The sequence below is a fragment of the Sorex fumeus genome, unplaced genomic scaffold, assembly GCF_029834395.1.
Source record: "Sorex fumeus unplaced genomic scaffold, SorFum_2.1 ptg000045l, whole genome shotgun sequence".
Classification (NCBI taxonomy): domain Eukaryota; kingdom Metazoa; phylum Chordata; class Mammalia; order Eulipotyphla; family Soricidae; genus Sorex; species Sorex fumeus.
Window position 1 is genome coordinate 11,131,365 of NW_026606102.1, and position 16,900 is coordinate 11,148,264.

The window sequence follows — 16,900 nt, forward strand, 5'->3', positions numbered from 1 at the left end:
CTCAAAAATATTGTTAAAGCCAGAAACGAGACACTTCATGTTGAATGAATGATTCCACTTTTAAGTGTCTGAGAAAGAAAATTTATACAAAAAACTGGAGTTGCAGAGGTGGGACTAAGTATTAACTGTGACTGAGCATGAGGGATCATTTCTTTTTATTAAAAAAGTTTTAGGGATCTTTTGTAGTGATGAAAATGTTATAAAACCGATGACAGTTCACTATTTGTCAAAGCTGCCAAAAATCATTGTACACTTGAAATTGGTGACTTTTATAATAGGGAATATACACCTCAATAAAGTTACTTTTTAAATAATTGTGCCCTTAAAGAATTGAGTGAGTCCCTTTAGACCGTAGACCTTCTCAGGGTTTTACTAGAACACAACTGAACTAATTTCAAGTTTGGGAAAAGACCAGCTTCACAGAGCTTCTGGCCTGATGTTAGGAGCACCCTCTGATTGGCTGTTCTCTTGACAGGGTCCTCTAGGAAAAGGATTTCTTAGAACTAAAAGTACATTCTGTTGATCTATATTTGCAAAAGCCAGTGCCTGGAAGCTTTCAAGAATATAAACAAGAGAGATTCCATTTGTCCTTTTACAAAGGGCTGACGGATTTGATGGTGCTTTAGACCACACTCAGAAAACAGTACACTTTTAAAAGGAGAATAAAACAATCAGCCTAAAAATCAATAGCAGAATAAGTAGCAATACGTCTACATAATAAATAAATAAATGGAGAATAAAAGTGTAACACCAAATGTAGGGCTGCGTTATATAATGCTCTGTTTTTTTTTTTGGGGGGGGGGGCAAACCCAATGCAATAATCTTTAGGGATTATTTCTGGCTTTGTGCTCAGGGATGACTCCTGGTGGTGCTCAGAGGACCTTAAGGGATGCCAGAGGTCGAACCTGGTCAGACAGACCCTGCAAGGCAAATGCCTGACCCGCTGTACTCGCTCTTCAGACCCATATAACTCAGAGAGCGTACATGCCCAGACAACAAAGGTAGATTGAGAAACTATAATGTTGTAATACAATGGTTCACAGAAAAGCTATCTCATGACAAGTAACATTGCAGGCATTAATCCAGTTCCTCTATCCCTTTAGCTCCCAATATTAATTCACTTCCATTCATGAGGTCTTTGAAAGAGAATTCACCACCCTTGTTGGACTACAAAAAATTTTATGAACTTTTCCTTTTTTTTTTTTTTGCAATAGCTACAGACAGTGGCATGAGGGTGATTCCTGGCTCTGTCCTCAGGTGGCACTCTTGGCGGTGCTGGGAATCAAACCAGGTGGTAGCCTGGGCCTTAACCCTGAACCTGCCCAACTCTTTGGTCTTTATGCAAATACCAGTTTGTCTGTAAGGACTTGCCTGATGACTGCAAATTGTTCAACTCCTCTCTCCTCTGACTTTCTCAATAGCCTTAGACATATTTTTCTCAATAGCACCAAATACATAACGAATCCTATTTATTTTATGAATTTTTAACATACAATTAGATATTTATAAGTATTTTAAAAATGCTATACATAAGTGAAATAGACTGTCATCCCCAGGATATAAACTTCTCAGAGGGGGTTTAAATGGAGCTTTGTTTCTGGCTATATTCCCTCACCCCTTCACAGAACTGTCTAGCACTCTGCAAGCACTTAATAAGTGGGTTCTGAGCAAAAGCAAGAGATAAGTGAAATAGAGATGCTGATCCTTGCCCCCTGATGAACAAAGGCTTTCTCCTATCTATTAAACAAGTCTTGACTTGGGCTGGATAGATAGCATCCAGTGAAGGAGCTTGCCTTGCCGTCAACCAAGCCCTGTGCCAATCCCGGCACTGCAAACGGTGCTGCAACCACTACCAGGAGTGAGACAAGAGTTAAGCTCTGAGCACTACAGGGTGTGGCTCCAAAAACCAAACCAAAAATAATTTTTTTAAAAAAAAAGGAAAATAATTAAAATCTGGAAGCTAAAATTGTATTTTATAAGAAATAAATGCCCTCAGAATGAAATGCCTGGTTCTAGACATCCAGTATTTTCTACAGCAAAGGCGCTGGGGAAGGGCCAACGTTTTACTTCTAATTCTAGATTCGCAGCCCTCGAAGCACATCTGCACGTTTTTAAGACGCCTGCCTCTCGCTCTGCAATGGGGACAAATGAATTAAGTCCCATGTGACTCACTAACAACAACAAAAGAGAAAGTCCTCTACTTAGCTACTGCGAAATAAAATATTCCCTAAGCAACCCGCCTTCTCCCGGCCCCTACTCGGAGCCCGGTCCGGTAAAAATGGGATTCCAGCACGAAGACCTCCACTTCGGACGGGGCAGGTCATCTGGTGCCCGGTCCGCGTCCCGAACCCCCGGGTCGGCCACCAAGGCAACCTTTGTGCCCCCTCCCTGCCCAGTCCAGGAATCTTCCAGAACCAGCGGGTGAGCCCCCGGCCCGCCCCCTCCCCACCCCTCCTCCGCGCAGCCCACAAGCCCTGCACCAGATCCCCGCCCTAGTCCCGGTACCAGACCCCGTACCAGATCCCCGCACTAGTGTCGGTACCAGAACCAGTACCAGGTCCCCGTAGCTGATCCCCGCACTAGTGTCGGTACCAGTCCTGGTACCAGACCCGGTGCCCATCCCGGTACCAGACCCCACAGCACACCCCGCAGCAGGTCCCCGCTCCAGTCCCGGTGCCAGTCCCGATACCAGACCCTGCACCGCACCAGGTCCCCGCCCCAGTGCCGGGACCAGTGTCGGAACCAGCCCCCGCCCCAGGACCCCGCCCCAGTCCCGGTACCAGTGCCGGTACCGTCCCCGCCCCAGACCCCGCCCCAGACCCAGCGCCCTAACTGTCAGCGCCCTGGGCACGGGGACGACATGTCAGCCCTCATCCCGGCGCTGCCCGCTCCGGGGTGACCTTGGGCACGTCCCCTCGCGCCGGGGACCCTCCTCGCCGGGGTCGGGGTCGGGGCCGGGCGCACCCGCGGGCCCCGGGACCCCCGCGCCGCTCCCGGCCCGGCCCGCGCCCCCTCCCGCCGCCGCGCGGGGCACGGGGGGCGTCCCCACCCCACCCCGCCAGGGCGCGGCGCTTGCGACCCTTCCCCGGGGACCGGCGTCCGGTCACCGCCCCCTCGGGCCGGGCGCCCCCCACGCCCACCCCGGCAGCCCCCGCCCTCGCGACCCCGCGGCCCCGGCGCCCGGGAGGGGCCGGTTCCACCTGCCGCGGGGCGCCGGCCGGCGCCGGGGACCCCGCGCCCGCCCGGCCGCGCGCACTCAACTCTTGACTTTGCCGAAGGTGCCGACGCCCAGCGTGTCCCCCAGGACGTAGTGGCCGATCTTGACCCGCCCGTCGTGCTTCTGCTTCTCTGCCATCTTCGGCGCGCGCTCCCCGCCGCCGGCTCCCGCGCCGCCGCCGCCGCCGCCGCCGCCGCTACCCACAGTGCAGCGGGCCCGGGCGGGCGGGGGGGACGCGCCGCCGCCGCCGCCGCCGCCGCCGCGACAGGTGTGCGGCCCCCGGGCCCGGGGGCTGGTGCGGGCACGGGCGGGCGGGGCGGCGCGGGGGCTCTGCTCGGGTCCGGGGGCGGAGGCGGGGGGTGGGGGGCGTGCGCGGAGGACCCGCCCCCACCCGGGGACGCCCGGACCCCTCCCGCCCGAGCCCGGCGGCCGCGGCGTCCCGACTGCTGCTCGCCCAGGGAGGGATCGGGGGTCTCGGAGCCGCACGCGGACCCCCGCCGCCGCCGGGGAAGCGGGACGCGGCGTGAGGGGCGTAGAAACGCTCCGCGAGGCGGGATGCCAGGCGGGCGAAAATCGGGTGGGTGGGTGATGGTTCTCTCTCTCTTTTTCTCTCTCTTTATTTCTCTCTTTCTTTCTCTCTCTCTTTCTTTCTCTCCTCTCTCTCCCCTCCCTCTCCCCCTCGCTGCTCTCCCTCTCCCTCTCCCTTTCTCTCTACCTCCCTCTCCTTCTCTCCCTCCTTCCCTCCATCTCCCTTTTACTCTCCCTCCCACCTCCTTCCCTCTTTCTCTCCCTCCCTCTCTCTCCCTTTCCCTCTCTCCCTCTCCCTCTCCTTCCCTCTCCCTCCCACCCTGTCTCCCTCTCTCTTTCTCCCTTTCCCTCCCTCCCTCTCTCTCCCTCTCTCCTCTCCCTCTCTCCTCTCCCTCTCTCCTCTCCTCTCCTCTCCCCACCTCCCTCCTCCTCACCCTCTCTTCTCCCTCCCTCCCTCCCCCCTCCTTTCCCACCCTGCCTCCTTCCTTCTCTCCCTCTTTCCTCTCCTCTCCCCACCTCCCTCTTCCTCTCCCTCTCTTCTCCCTCCCTCCCTCCCTCCCCTTTCCCACCCTGCCTCCTTCCTTCTCTCCTTACATCTGGGTGGTGATTCATTCTCCCCCCCTCCCCCCCTGCTGCCCCCCACCAGGCCTCCTTCCTTTTCTCTCTGCTCTCTGTATTGTACTGTTCCCCAGCCTCGAAAACCTTCCAGGGCCTAAGAATTGTTCACTGCATAGATGGGTGGCATCAATGTGTGCATGTTTTCAGATTGGAGAACTCTTTTCTTTCTCGGAGCTAGGTGTGGAACCCAGGGCCTCACACCTGCAGGCCAAGTGCTTCATGCCAAACCGCATCCAGGGCCCCATTGTGAATATTTTTTTTTAATATTTTAGCTAATGTGGGACAGTAGTTTCCAGGTCCTTTTCATCCAACAGGAAGTCACTTACCACAATTTGTCATTTGGAGCCGTGTGGATCAGAATGAACAGTTCGTAACAGAAGTGTGTTTTCTGAGAGGCGGTAAACATCCAAATGGCAAACATACGGCCATTCTACTGTGACACCAAGTCTGATGAGAGATGATCCCACAGCTTATAAGATGTGGGTATCACAGCTGTTGAACAGAGGCTATTTTTGTTCATTCTTGGGATCGTCTTTCTTGCTGACAAGTATCATTTAAACACTACCTAGCCGGCAATTTGGAGAAGATACCCGGTTATTTTGGATACTCAACCTTTTGGATAAGGGTCACTCCTTCAGCATTCAAGTAAGAAAACAAAATACCTACTCTGCTTTTGAGATTTAAGAAGGCTGTCTATCTCTTCGTCTAACGTGCCACTGAAAGATGGTGAAAGCTTAGATTACTTTCTTGATGCATGCAGGCTATAATAAAGCATTTTAAAGCATTTTGTAAAAAGAAAAATAAAACACATTTTGGATTGTCTTAACTCTGATTATTGCCACTTAAATCAGATGCTTCATAACAATGATCCTTACCTTCTACAAACCACTTAATGAAGCTTTATAATTATGCCTCACTACTTTGGAGGTTTAAAAAATTTCATTTAAACACAAGGTTCTCATTTCACTCTCATAAAAGAAACTTATTATTCCCATTTTATAGATGATAAAACTGAGGCTAATCAGCTCAGTGGCAGTCATTACACCCAGTTGCAACTTGGCCCGATCCCCTTTCTACTGCCAGCAAAAACCAAATACCATAAGGAAGGTATTCTAAGAATGTTTTAAATGGTCACAATTATAGCTCCTATGCTTTTATTTTTTTAGAGAAAACAAACTGTGTGCCCTATACATATTTTAGCTATTTTCCCAACTTTGATTTAGAAGGAAGGTCGACTGCTCAGTGAATAAGAAGGATCTAAGTGTCTCACCTCTCTTGGTTGACCAAACATCAAATACTCTGGCCATCAGACCTATTTCCGAAGGGTCATGCCCCTTGGGGCTCTCACTTCCCAAAGACGCTGTGGTACAATATTCCCCCACCACATTAAGGTAAGGCCCTCCCGTTGATCGTCGATTTGCTCGAGCGGGCCCAGTAACGTCTCCATTGGAGACTTTGTTGTTACTGTGTCTGGCATATCGAATACTCTCGGTAGCTTGCCAGGCTCCCCGAGAGGGGCGGAGGAATCGAACTTGGGTCGGCCATGTTGGCCGCTTGTAAGGCGAACGCCCTACCGCTGTGCTATCGTTCCAGCCTCCCACCCCCACCACATTATTTCCCAATATTATCCTCAGGCAGTTTATTCAGCTCTTAACTCTGGTCAGGCTTTACCTTTTTCTACTCCTGGGTCTTTGGGGTTTGAATACTTTGAGTATTCTAACAGGACCTGAAAAGATGGGTAGTGTACCACTAATCTGATACCTTACTAGAGATTGTTTTTGTTTGATTTGAGTTTGGGTAGCCACACCCGGCAGTGCTCAGGGCTTACTCTTGGCTCTGCACTCAGGGATCACACCTGGCAGAGCTCTGGCGCTCCTAAGGTAAGCTGCTTACCCACTAACCTATGCTCCTGCCCCTTACAATAGATTATACTAGTTGCATCAGTAACCAGTCCCTGCAGGTCTGAGGCCTGCTCACCCTCCTGATCAACTCATTCCAAATTGTGTTTTCATCTCGCCCACAGATCCCTGCCTCCTTTAACCTTCCTCAGCTTGCTTTCCTGGCTCTTACAACCTGCTATCTGTTTTACTGGAGTAGCCTGTCTCTCCTGATTCCAACATAAGCTTACACGATACCTTTTTCTTCTGTTTTGTTCATTGATCAGTCCTTAGTATTCAGAGTAACCCCTGAGTATGGGCCAGAAAAATAGCACAGAGGGTAAGGTACAATTTTCTTGCTTGGTTTGATTTCCAGCACTTCAGATGGTCCCCTGCACCCCACAGGAGTGGCCTCTGAGCCTAGAGCCAGGAATAAACCCTGACCACAGCCAGGTATGGCATAAAACACAACAACAACAATAACAACAACAAAAAAACAAAAACAGTGGATTCAGGTTGTACCAAATTGTGATCTGACTATCATACAATATAGTGATTTATACAAGGAAAAGCCCCACGTGAAAGTGAATTTTTGAAGTGAAACACCATCTCATTTTTTTAAAGTTAACACAAACATCCCCACATCCAAGAAAATAACATTATTTTTTATAAATTTAAATTATCCTACACAACACTCTAATATGAGTTTTACTCTGTTTTACCTGTATATTCCCTGCCTCTTCATATTTTGCAATATTTTTGTTGAGAAAATAGTTCTCCCTCTAACATGATTGATGAAGTTTTTTATTATATGTTTCTCTTTTGGGTCCCCATAACACCTCTTTTCATATAGCAAATATAGCATCTATCAACTATGTATATGAATGTGTAGCATTCATATACAGGTATATGAATGTTTTGTTTTGACATTTCATTCACTAATTAATATTTCACACAGATATAAAAATGGTATCTCCCATCTGCTATTCCTAGGGCCTAATACAACCTGGAACCGCATTCCAGAAATATTTCTTGAGCCAAAATAAAAAGGTAACTAAGCCATAGAATTAAGAAACAAGAATACATGAAAGTGCATTTGCGGAAAGTTGGATGGATTGGCAATGTGGTTCAGTGGTAGGTCACATGGTTCAAACACGTGAGGCCATGGATTCAACTCTTGGTGTTCCAGCAACAGAAAATCAGTAAAGCAGAGGGCTCAGTGATGAAGAGCCTACCTTGCAGGCCTGAGACCCTGAGTTCAATCCCCAGTGACAATGCATACTCCAAGCATGATCCTGGCGGCTCTGATTTCTCTGATCCTTGGAGTGCAAAAGCTTTCTTTGTTGGACCACAGTCCGGTATGTGCGATCACAGAAACTGAAGAAGGTGACCACTGATGAGCTCGACAGATGAAAGGGTCAGTGAACATCTTGACCAGGAGTGCGAGCCCTGGCAACACGTAGAACACCACTAAACAAGTATCACCCCCTGTGAACACCATAGCTAAATAAATGCAAGACTACAATCAAGTGTGTATTCAGCCCCCAATCATGACATCTTATACACAGATATTAAGTGCAGTGCTCACTTCTGCAGCACATATATCAAAACTGGAAAGACACTAAACACAAAATATAATTTTCCATCTCAGTATATTGTTCATTAGTGAAGTTGAAAAAAGGAATAAGCCGGAATATTCAGGACTCTATAGAATCATCATAAAATATTCCAGTTCCTGTTCTCTAGGTTGAAATAAAATAGAGGGGTCAGAGAGATAGGATGGAGATTAAGGTGCTTGTCTTGCAAGTGACTGACCCTGTTCAAACTAAGCACGGCCTGGACTAATCCCTGAGCACAGAGCAAAGAGTCAGCCCTGAATACCACCAAAGTGTCCCCCACCAAAAAACCTTGAAAACTCAATAATTAAGGAAATAACAAGACAATTACTTTTTATTATACAATTTTCAAAATCTGCAAAGTAATATTCAATTGTTATATTTATTTTTATCCCATGTTCTGAAGGGCTGGAGCGATAGCACAGCAGGTAGGGTGTTTGCCCCTGGTTCGATTCCTCTGCCCCTCTCGGAGAGCCCGGCAAGCTTCGAGAGTATCTCACCCGCATGGCAAAACCTGGCAAGCTACCTGTGACATATTTGATATGCCAAACACAGTAACAACAAGTCTCACAACAGAGACATTACTGGGCCTGCTCAAGAAAATCAATGAACAATGGGAGGGCAGTGCTACAGTGCTACATGTTCTGAATAGATTTACAAGCCTGTTGATGATACATATACTACGCTACACACATCCATCATTAAGATGCCTGCCGCCCTCCACTAATGCCCCAAAGACCCCTCATCCACACCCCTTGTCGCAAGTAAGTTCAGTTCTGCAGACCAATACTCCAGCTCTATCCCTTTAGTCATACCATGCTCCCTTGCTGTGTACCTTTATTTAAGTTTTTCAGAGTCTGTTTTCGTGGTCTTTTATTTAAATGGCCCTTTCCTTAATTAAAAAATCCTTTTAAATTATTTTTAATTTCTAAGAATTTGATTTTTCTCCTCCATTTCTGTTTGCAACTTATCTTTAGTGAGTATCAGTGTTGTTCAATTTCCCCAATCTGTCTTTGAATTTGTTATGGTTTTTGTGAGGTCACACCAATATTACCCAGGGACTTTCCAGGGCTCAGTGCTTAGGTGCTAAGGATTGAACCCAGAGCCTCAGCGAGCCAACATGTGTCTAACCTGTTGAACTATCTCCCTAGCCCTGTCTTTACATTTTTCAGATTTGTTTCCTGGGGATTGTTAAATTGAATAATAAACTACTTCACATCTGTATAGGGTAGTAATGAATACACACTTTGTAGCATACCCAAACTACCATTGTCCACTATAACAAAATGCATATATTTTCTAACTATGATAGAATGCTTACCTTATTCTGTTGCCTTTGATTAAAGACTGTCATTTTAGAAACAATGTCTTCTGGCCCCACCCTGGAAGACCTCCCTCAAGTCACTGACACCTGGGGGGAAACATGCCTCTACCCTCTTCTGCCCACCATGCAGCTATTGGGACTTGCCCCAACTGCTCCTCCCAATCTAGGTGTACTGCAGGACCTGGGAACTCACCCTTCACTCCTGCCTCTGGAAACCTCAGCACAGCTCCAGTAGCCGAGATGACACTGACACCCAATAATGCCATATGGACACTAAAGTGTCTGCATGACTGTTCTACACCCACCTCAAACACTCTGAGGGCTAGTGAGAAATGACAGAGTCTTAACTCAGTGTCATAATATCTGCCCTCCATAAATCCCCAACAGCTAAAAGGGAGGAGCTAGATTTATATTCGCCTGCCCCACAGAAATATCATTTCATGGGAATGGAAACAGAACAACAGAGGCACAAGCTATAGCCTGTTAATGTATAGTAACAAGTCAGGTCAATACTTTGATGACCAGGAATCTAAGACTCTAAAATTCTAAAAACAATGGGAAAACAAAGAATTTAGCTGTACTGGCAGATCAGGATAGAAGTCCAGGCAAGTCCTGAGTTCATAAAATTCTCCAATGTAGTCAAAGAAGATGTCAAATCTACACTCTGTGATGGCAATAGAAATTCAGTAATCACGGACATGGAATGCAGTAAAGTCAAAGAATTGATTCACAATAGAAAAAAATCCATACAAAAGGAATAGAGAGAATGAAAGAACACAATAGTAAGCCATTGCAAGAGAATTCTGAATGCAGAGAGCCACGTCAGTGAATTGAAGACAGAATACAAGCTATAACCAATGTCAAAAGAAAAGAGAATCAAAAGAATGTGATAGAATGTAAGAAAGATACTTAATGGCTAACATCAAGACGGAATAATCTTCAAATTATAGGAATAGCAGAGGAGAGGAAAATGAAAAAGGGAAAGAATAACTGGTAGAAGAGATCATAGCTTCGCAGTCTGGGGGGAGGCTTCCGCACATACTCAAGAAGCCCAAAGAGTACCAAACAAAATGCTCTCAAATAGAACAACATCATGAGGCTTATTACAAAACATTAAAATCAAAATAATCAGAGTAAAAAGAGAGACAGACAACTTAAAGTATCGTGAGAGAAGAAAAAAACCTCAAACACAAGGAAAATACCATGAGAAGAACAACAGAGTTCCCATATGAAACCATACAAGCAAAAAAAGTGGAATGACATAATTTAAATAATGAATGAAACATAACTCTTTTTTAGTAGGAAGCATATCACTGCAGGGGAGATGGAGGGGAATATGCTGGGGAGGGGGACACTGGGACAATGCTGGAGGGAAGCAGACATTGGTGGAGAGTGTGGTGCTAGGATATTTTATTAATAGAATCCTACCATTATCAGTCTTGTAAATTATGGTGACTAAAGGCGCTGGAGCGATAGCACAGCGGTAGGGCGTTTGCCTTGCACGCAGCCAACATGGCCGACCCGAGTTCGATTCCCCCGCCCCTCTCGGAGAGCCTGGCAAGCTACCGAGAGTATCTCCCCTGCAAGCTCCCCGTGACGTATTCGATATGCCAAACACAGTAACAACAAAGTCTCCAATGGAGACGTTACTGGGACTGCTCGAAGCAAATCGATGATCAATGGGAGGGCCTTTACTTTTTTTTTAAATAAAATTTAAAACAAACAAGCAAACAAACAAAAAGACACCTTCAACCTAGAGTCTGCTATCTGCAAAACTCTCAGTTGATTTGAAGGAAGGATAAAAACATTCTCATGAGGGAGCACCAAATAAAGGGTGCTGGGAAGATCCACCCAGGTTGGGAGATGCATGCTGAAAGTAGACTATAGACCGAACATGATTGCCACCCATTGCCTCTTTTGCAAACCACAACACCCAAAAGGAGAGAGAGAACAAAAGGGAATGCCCTGACACAGAGGCAGGATGGGATGGGGGATGGGGGGTGGGAGGGATACTGGGATTGGTGGGGGTGGAGAATGGGCACTGGTGGAGGGATGGGTACTCGATCATTGTATAACTGAAACCCAAGCACAAAACCTTGTAAGTCTACAACTGTATCTCATGGTGTTTCACTAAAAAAAAAAAAATTCTCACGAAAACAAAAGCTGGCAACATTTGCTATAACTAAACCAGCCCTGCAAGAATTATTCAAAGGGCTTGACGGCTTCACCCTCCCAACTGAGGCTTGCTTCCAGCTGACATCACTAGGCCTAATCCAGAGTGGGAGTCAGAACTCCTCCTTACCAGGGTCCCAGCAGCCCCACAGCTGAACGGCTCTATATTAAGGGCCCACACCACAGCTCCTGAAGCATACAGCTGCAGTGACAGATATACTCAATAAGTGGCACACTGCTATTGCTAAGATTCCAGTCATTCTGTGAAGATGGGCAGAGAAAAAGCCCTCCAACCTGATCACTTAGAAGACTATTGAAAGCAGTAGTACAAAAATTGAAGGAACACCTCACCAAGACTATGCTAACCAGCGGATTACCATCCATATTTGAAGGAACGATAGATAGCTACAAGAATGGACAACAACTTAAGGAATTCATAAACTTGAAAGCAGTTTTGGGAGAACTATTAAAAGGAACTCCTATAAGTACTATGTAGCTGTTAGAAAAGACGAAGTCACAAAATTTACATACAAATGGTACTACATGGAAAGTATCATGTTAAGCGAAATGACTCGGAAAGAAAGGGATAGACATAGAAAGATTGCATTCATCTGGGGAACATAAAGTAACAAAATAGGAGACTAACACCCAGGAATTTTACCCCATGGCTTGGAGGCCAACCACACATACTAGGGGAAAAGGGAGCTCAGATAAAGAAGGGAACACCAAATAAAGGTGTTGGGAGGATCCTCCTGGATGGGAGAAGCATGCGGAAAGTAGACTATAGGCTAAACATGATTGTCACCCATTTCCTCTTTTGCAAACCACAACACCCAATAAGAGAGAGAGAACAAAAGGGAATGCCCTGCCACAGAGGCAGGGTGGGATGGGAGGGATGGGGGGGGTGGGAGGGATACTGGGATCCGTGGTGGTGGGAAATAGGACCAGTGGAGGGATGGGTATTTGATCGTTGTATAATTGAAACCCAAGCACAAAAATGTGTAAGTCTGCAACTGTACCTCATGATGTCTCACTATTAAAAAATGTTTTAATTTAAAAAATAGAACTAATAGAGAAGAATTTGATTTAAAAATAATAATATATTCTCATAATGTATATGACAAAAAGGAACTCCTATAAAGAAAAGGAAATAAGGCCAGGAAGACTGGCCTATGGTTGGAAGGTTGCCACAAATGGAGGAAGAGGACAAAATAAAGAAGGGACCACTATGACAATGATAGTTGGAAATGATCACTCTGGACTGAGTGCTGAAATCAGGTAAAGGGATATACATGATAACCTTTAAGTACCTTTATTGTAAACCAAAATGACCAAAAGGAAAGAGAGAGAGAGAGAGAGAGAGAGAGAGAGAGAGAGAGAGAGAGAGAAATGCAGACTTGAGAAGTTGGTAGAGAAAAGGAAACTGGGGACACTGGAGATGAGAAATGTACACTGGTGAAGGACGGGTGTTGAAACATTGTATGACTGAAACCCAGTCATGAACAACTTTACAACTGTGTATATCATGGTGATTCAATTAAGAATTAATAAATACAATCACAAATCATCCTGTTATTCGTCGATTGCCTCAAGCAGGCCCCAGTAACGTCTCTTTCATCCTAGCCCTGAGATTATATTCAAAGCTCTTTAGGAGAATGAGACCCATCATTGTTACTGGTATTTGGCATATTGGGTACGCCACGGGGAGTTTGCCAGACTCTGCCGTGTGGGCAGGCTACACTCGATAGCCTGCCAGTTTGTCCAAAGTAGGAATGAGATAATAAGATGTCATAATAAGATGTCATAATAAGATGTCGGGAGCTGGTTTTTATAGTCTCTGGGTCTTGGCCATTGATGGGATTACACGGCGCCAGGGGGCCAGTTGGTGGGTGTGAGCCCCGCCTACTGGAATTTGGAGGATCTGGGTGTAGGATGCTCGGCCCCAATTCGAGTAGGCTTGGAGATCTCGGCCCCGGAACCTGCGTGGCTTTGTCCCTCTGCCAGTACCTTCATGTGTGCGGAGAGTGGTCTCAGCATGGTGGTGGCTGGTCCTGGCAATAAAATGAAGGAAAGAAGAATCTTTCCAACATGTGGCATTGAGTATGCCACTCACTAATGATATAGAATGTTGTCCTCTAGATTAAGACAGATTAAAAACATATAACAATCAATCATCACAAATTGACATTTATTGATTTATTTTCAGATAATTCTACTTTCCATTCCTTTAAGTTTTATTGGAGAAAGTAATATGAAATAAAATTGATACGTCCACCAAGGGAGGGAGGCTGGGGGTGGGAGAGAACCTGGGAACATGGGTGAAGAGAAAGGATGTTGGTGGTGGGATTAGTATTGGAACACCATATATCTGAAACAACTTTATTAGAACCACTTTATAAATCACTGTCTTAATTAAAAAAATTAAAGAATTACTGAAATGCCACTTATAAAAAGCAAATAATCAATGAAACAATAATAGAGTGAGTAGAGTGCTTGTCTTGTGTGCAGCTGACACAGGTTAGATCCCTGGCCCGCATATTTCCCCCCAAGTCCTCCAAGAGTGACCCCTTAGTGCAGGAGTAAGCCCTGAGCACAGCCGCTTGTGTTACACACACAAAAGCTAATGATCAATTGCAAAAACAACCAAATCTCATACAGAAAAAATAGCAACACAACAATGTTTATCAATAATCTCTCTGAATGTCAATTAACTGACTGTCCTATCAAAAAGCATAGAGTAGCTCAACAGATCAGGAAACAAAATTCATCCATTTACTGTTTATAGGGAACACACCTAAAATTCACAGGATAAATATAGGATCAGAGTGAAAGGATGAAAGACAATCATACAAGTCTGTGGTAGACCAAAAAAAGCTGGAGCAGCTATACTTATTTCAGACCAAATAGTATTCAATCTAAGGAAAGCAATTAGAGATAAAGGTAGACACTACTTATTAATTAAAGGAACAATAGATAAAAAAGGTCAAGAAAAATATCAACATATAGGCACCAAATGAAGTTTATAAGCAATGTTTATAAACTTCTGCTCACAGACCTAAAGAAACACATTTACAGAAACACAATAGTAGTGGAAGATTACAACATTCCACTTTGCCACTAGATAGACCAACTCGATGGAGTATTAATAATGGAATGAGAGTCTTAAGTGAGGACTTAGAAGAACTGGGATTAACTGACACTGTTCACAGTCAAAAAGTCAAAAACACATTTTTTTCTAGTGCACATGGAACATTTTCCTGTATAGAACATTCTCACTAGGACATAACTCAAGCGTATATAAACTTATGAATATAGAAATCATATATAAACATTCTCTCAGATCACAATGTTGTGAAGGTAGAAATTAAAACATAATGGGGGAAACTCCAGTACCTGGTAGCTTAGCAAAATGCTGCTAAATAACAACTATATCAAAGAGGAAATCAAGGAAGAAATAAGGATTCCTTGAAAACTAATGAGAATGAAGAAACACACTATCAAAATCAATGAGAAACAAAGCTATATTAAGGGGGGAAATTCAAAGTAATACAGGCCTACTTAGGAAAGAAGAAAAATCTCAAGTCAACATCCTAAATACATGTCTTAAACATGTGTTTAACATCTCATACCACAGAGCCTGGCACACATCAAAAATAACAAGAACACCAGTGCTGCTACAGAGTGGAGAGAAAGGAACACTTTCATTGTTGGTGGGAATGCCAACTGGTCCAGCCTTTTTGGAAAACAATATGGGAATTCCTTCAAAAACTAGAAATTGAGTTTCCATATAACTCACAATACCACTTCTGAGAATATATCCTGAGGGTGCAAAAAAGCATGGCAAATAAGGCATCTGCACCTGCATGTTCATTGCAGCACTGTTCACAGTAGCCAGAATCTGAAAACAACCTCAGTGCCCGAGAACAGACAACTGATTAAAGAACTCTGGTACATCCACACAATGGAATACTTTGCAGCTGTTAAGAAAGATGAAGTCATGAAATTTGCTTATAAGTGGGTGGTCATGTAGAGTATCATGCTAAGTGAAATGAGTCATAAAGAGAGTAACAGACATAGAATAACTGCACTAATTTGTTGAATATAAAATAACATAATATGAGATTGACACCCAAGGACAGTAGACACAAGGGTCAGGAATATTGCTCCATAGTTGGAAGCCTGCCTTATGAGCTGGGGGAGAAGGTAACTGGAATGGAGAAGTCAATGATGATTGGAGGGATCACTCAGGATGGGAGATGTGTGCTGAAAGTAGATAAAAGACCAGTCATGATAGCCTCTCATGATAGCCCAATGAGTGTTGCAAACCATAATGCCCAAAAGTAGAGAGAGAGTATGGAGGAAATTGTCTGCCATAGAGGTGGGGGGGGGTTGGGATGGGGGGAGTTGATACTGGGGACATTGGTGGTGGAAAATGTGCACTGGTGAAGGGATGGGTGTTCAATCATTGATGATTGAAGCTCAAACATGAAAGCTTTGTAACTGTATCTCATGATGATCCAATAAAAAACAAAACAAAACACGTGTTTAAGAAGAAACATCAAATGAGTTACAGAACTAGCAGAAGAAAGATAATAATAAAAACTAGAGCAGAAATCAGTGATTTAGAAATTATTTTGTTGACTGAGCCAACAAAACCAGGAGCCGGTTCTTCAAAAAATAAACAAGATAGTACCTTTGGCTGGACTCACAAGAGAAAAAGAGAAAATGCCCAAATAAATTGGATCAGAGATAAAAGAGAAAAAATTACAACAGACCCTTCAGAAATTTAAGACATCATGAGTGATTACTATGAACCACTTTGTGCTGTTAAACTGGAGAAACTAGAAGAAATGAACAGTTTCCTAAAATTAAATAATCTCCCCAAACTGAACAAGGATAAAACAGAAAACTAGAACAGGCCAATCACAAGTAAGAAAATTGAAACAGTAATTAAGAATCTCCTCCTAAACAAAAGGACATGTGGGTTCACCGGTGAGTCTGCTTCAAAGAAGATTTAGTGCCTTTAATTCTCACGTTCTTCCAAAATATTGAGGAAGTAGGAATTCCTTGGAAGAATGTCTGTGAAGCCAACATTACACTAACACCCAAAGAAGAGAGATATATTACTAAAAAAAGATTTCAGACCAACTTCCCTGATGAACATGATGTAAATATCCCCAGCGAAATCTTAGCAAGCCAAATCCGATAGCAAATTTAAAAAAATCAGGCTTGCTCTGAAATTCCAGTTTCTTCCTTGAACATGTATCTAGCTTGCTTGTCTCTTTTCGTTGGCTTTTTCCACTCTGGAGAAGCCCTTATCCTCTCTGAATACATACGTCTTTTCTTTTTCTCCCCCATAACATCTTTCTAGGTAAGTTTTATTTGGTAAAAGGTAAAGGCCCTCCCGTTGATCGTCGATTTGCTCGAGCGGGCCCAGTAACGTCTCCATTGGAGACTTTGTTGTTACTGTGTCTGGCATATCGAATACTCTCGGTAGCTTGCCGGGCTCTCCAAGAGGGGTGGAGGAATCGAACTCGGGTCGGCCATG

General features: G+C 44.7%; 1 protein-coding gene across 1 annotated transcript in view; it reads right to left on the reverse strand.

Annotated features, from left to right (window-relative positions):
* Window positions 1-3,391, reverse strand: part of PRKAA2 (protein kinase AMP-activated catalytic subunit alpha 2) — a 64,558-nt gene extending 61,167 nt beyond the window's left edge. Inside the window, exon 1 of the mRNA XM_056122349.1 lies at window positions 3,262-3,391. Coding sequence (XP_055978324.1) covers window positions 3,262-3,355 — 94 coding nt within the window. The 5' untranslated portion in view covers window positions 3,356-3,391. The remainder of the gene's footprint in view (window positions 1-3,261) is intronic.
* Between the last annotated feature and the right edge of the window lie 13,509 nt (window positions 3,392-16,900).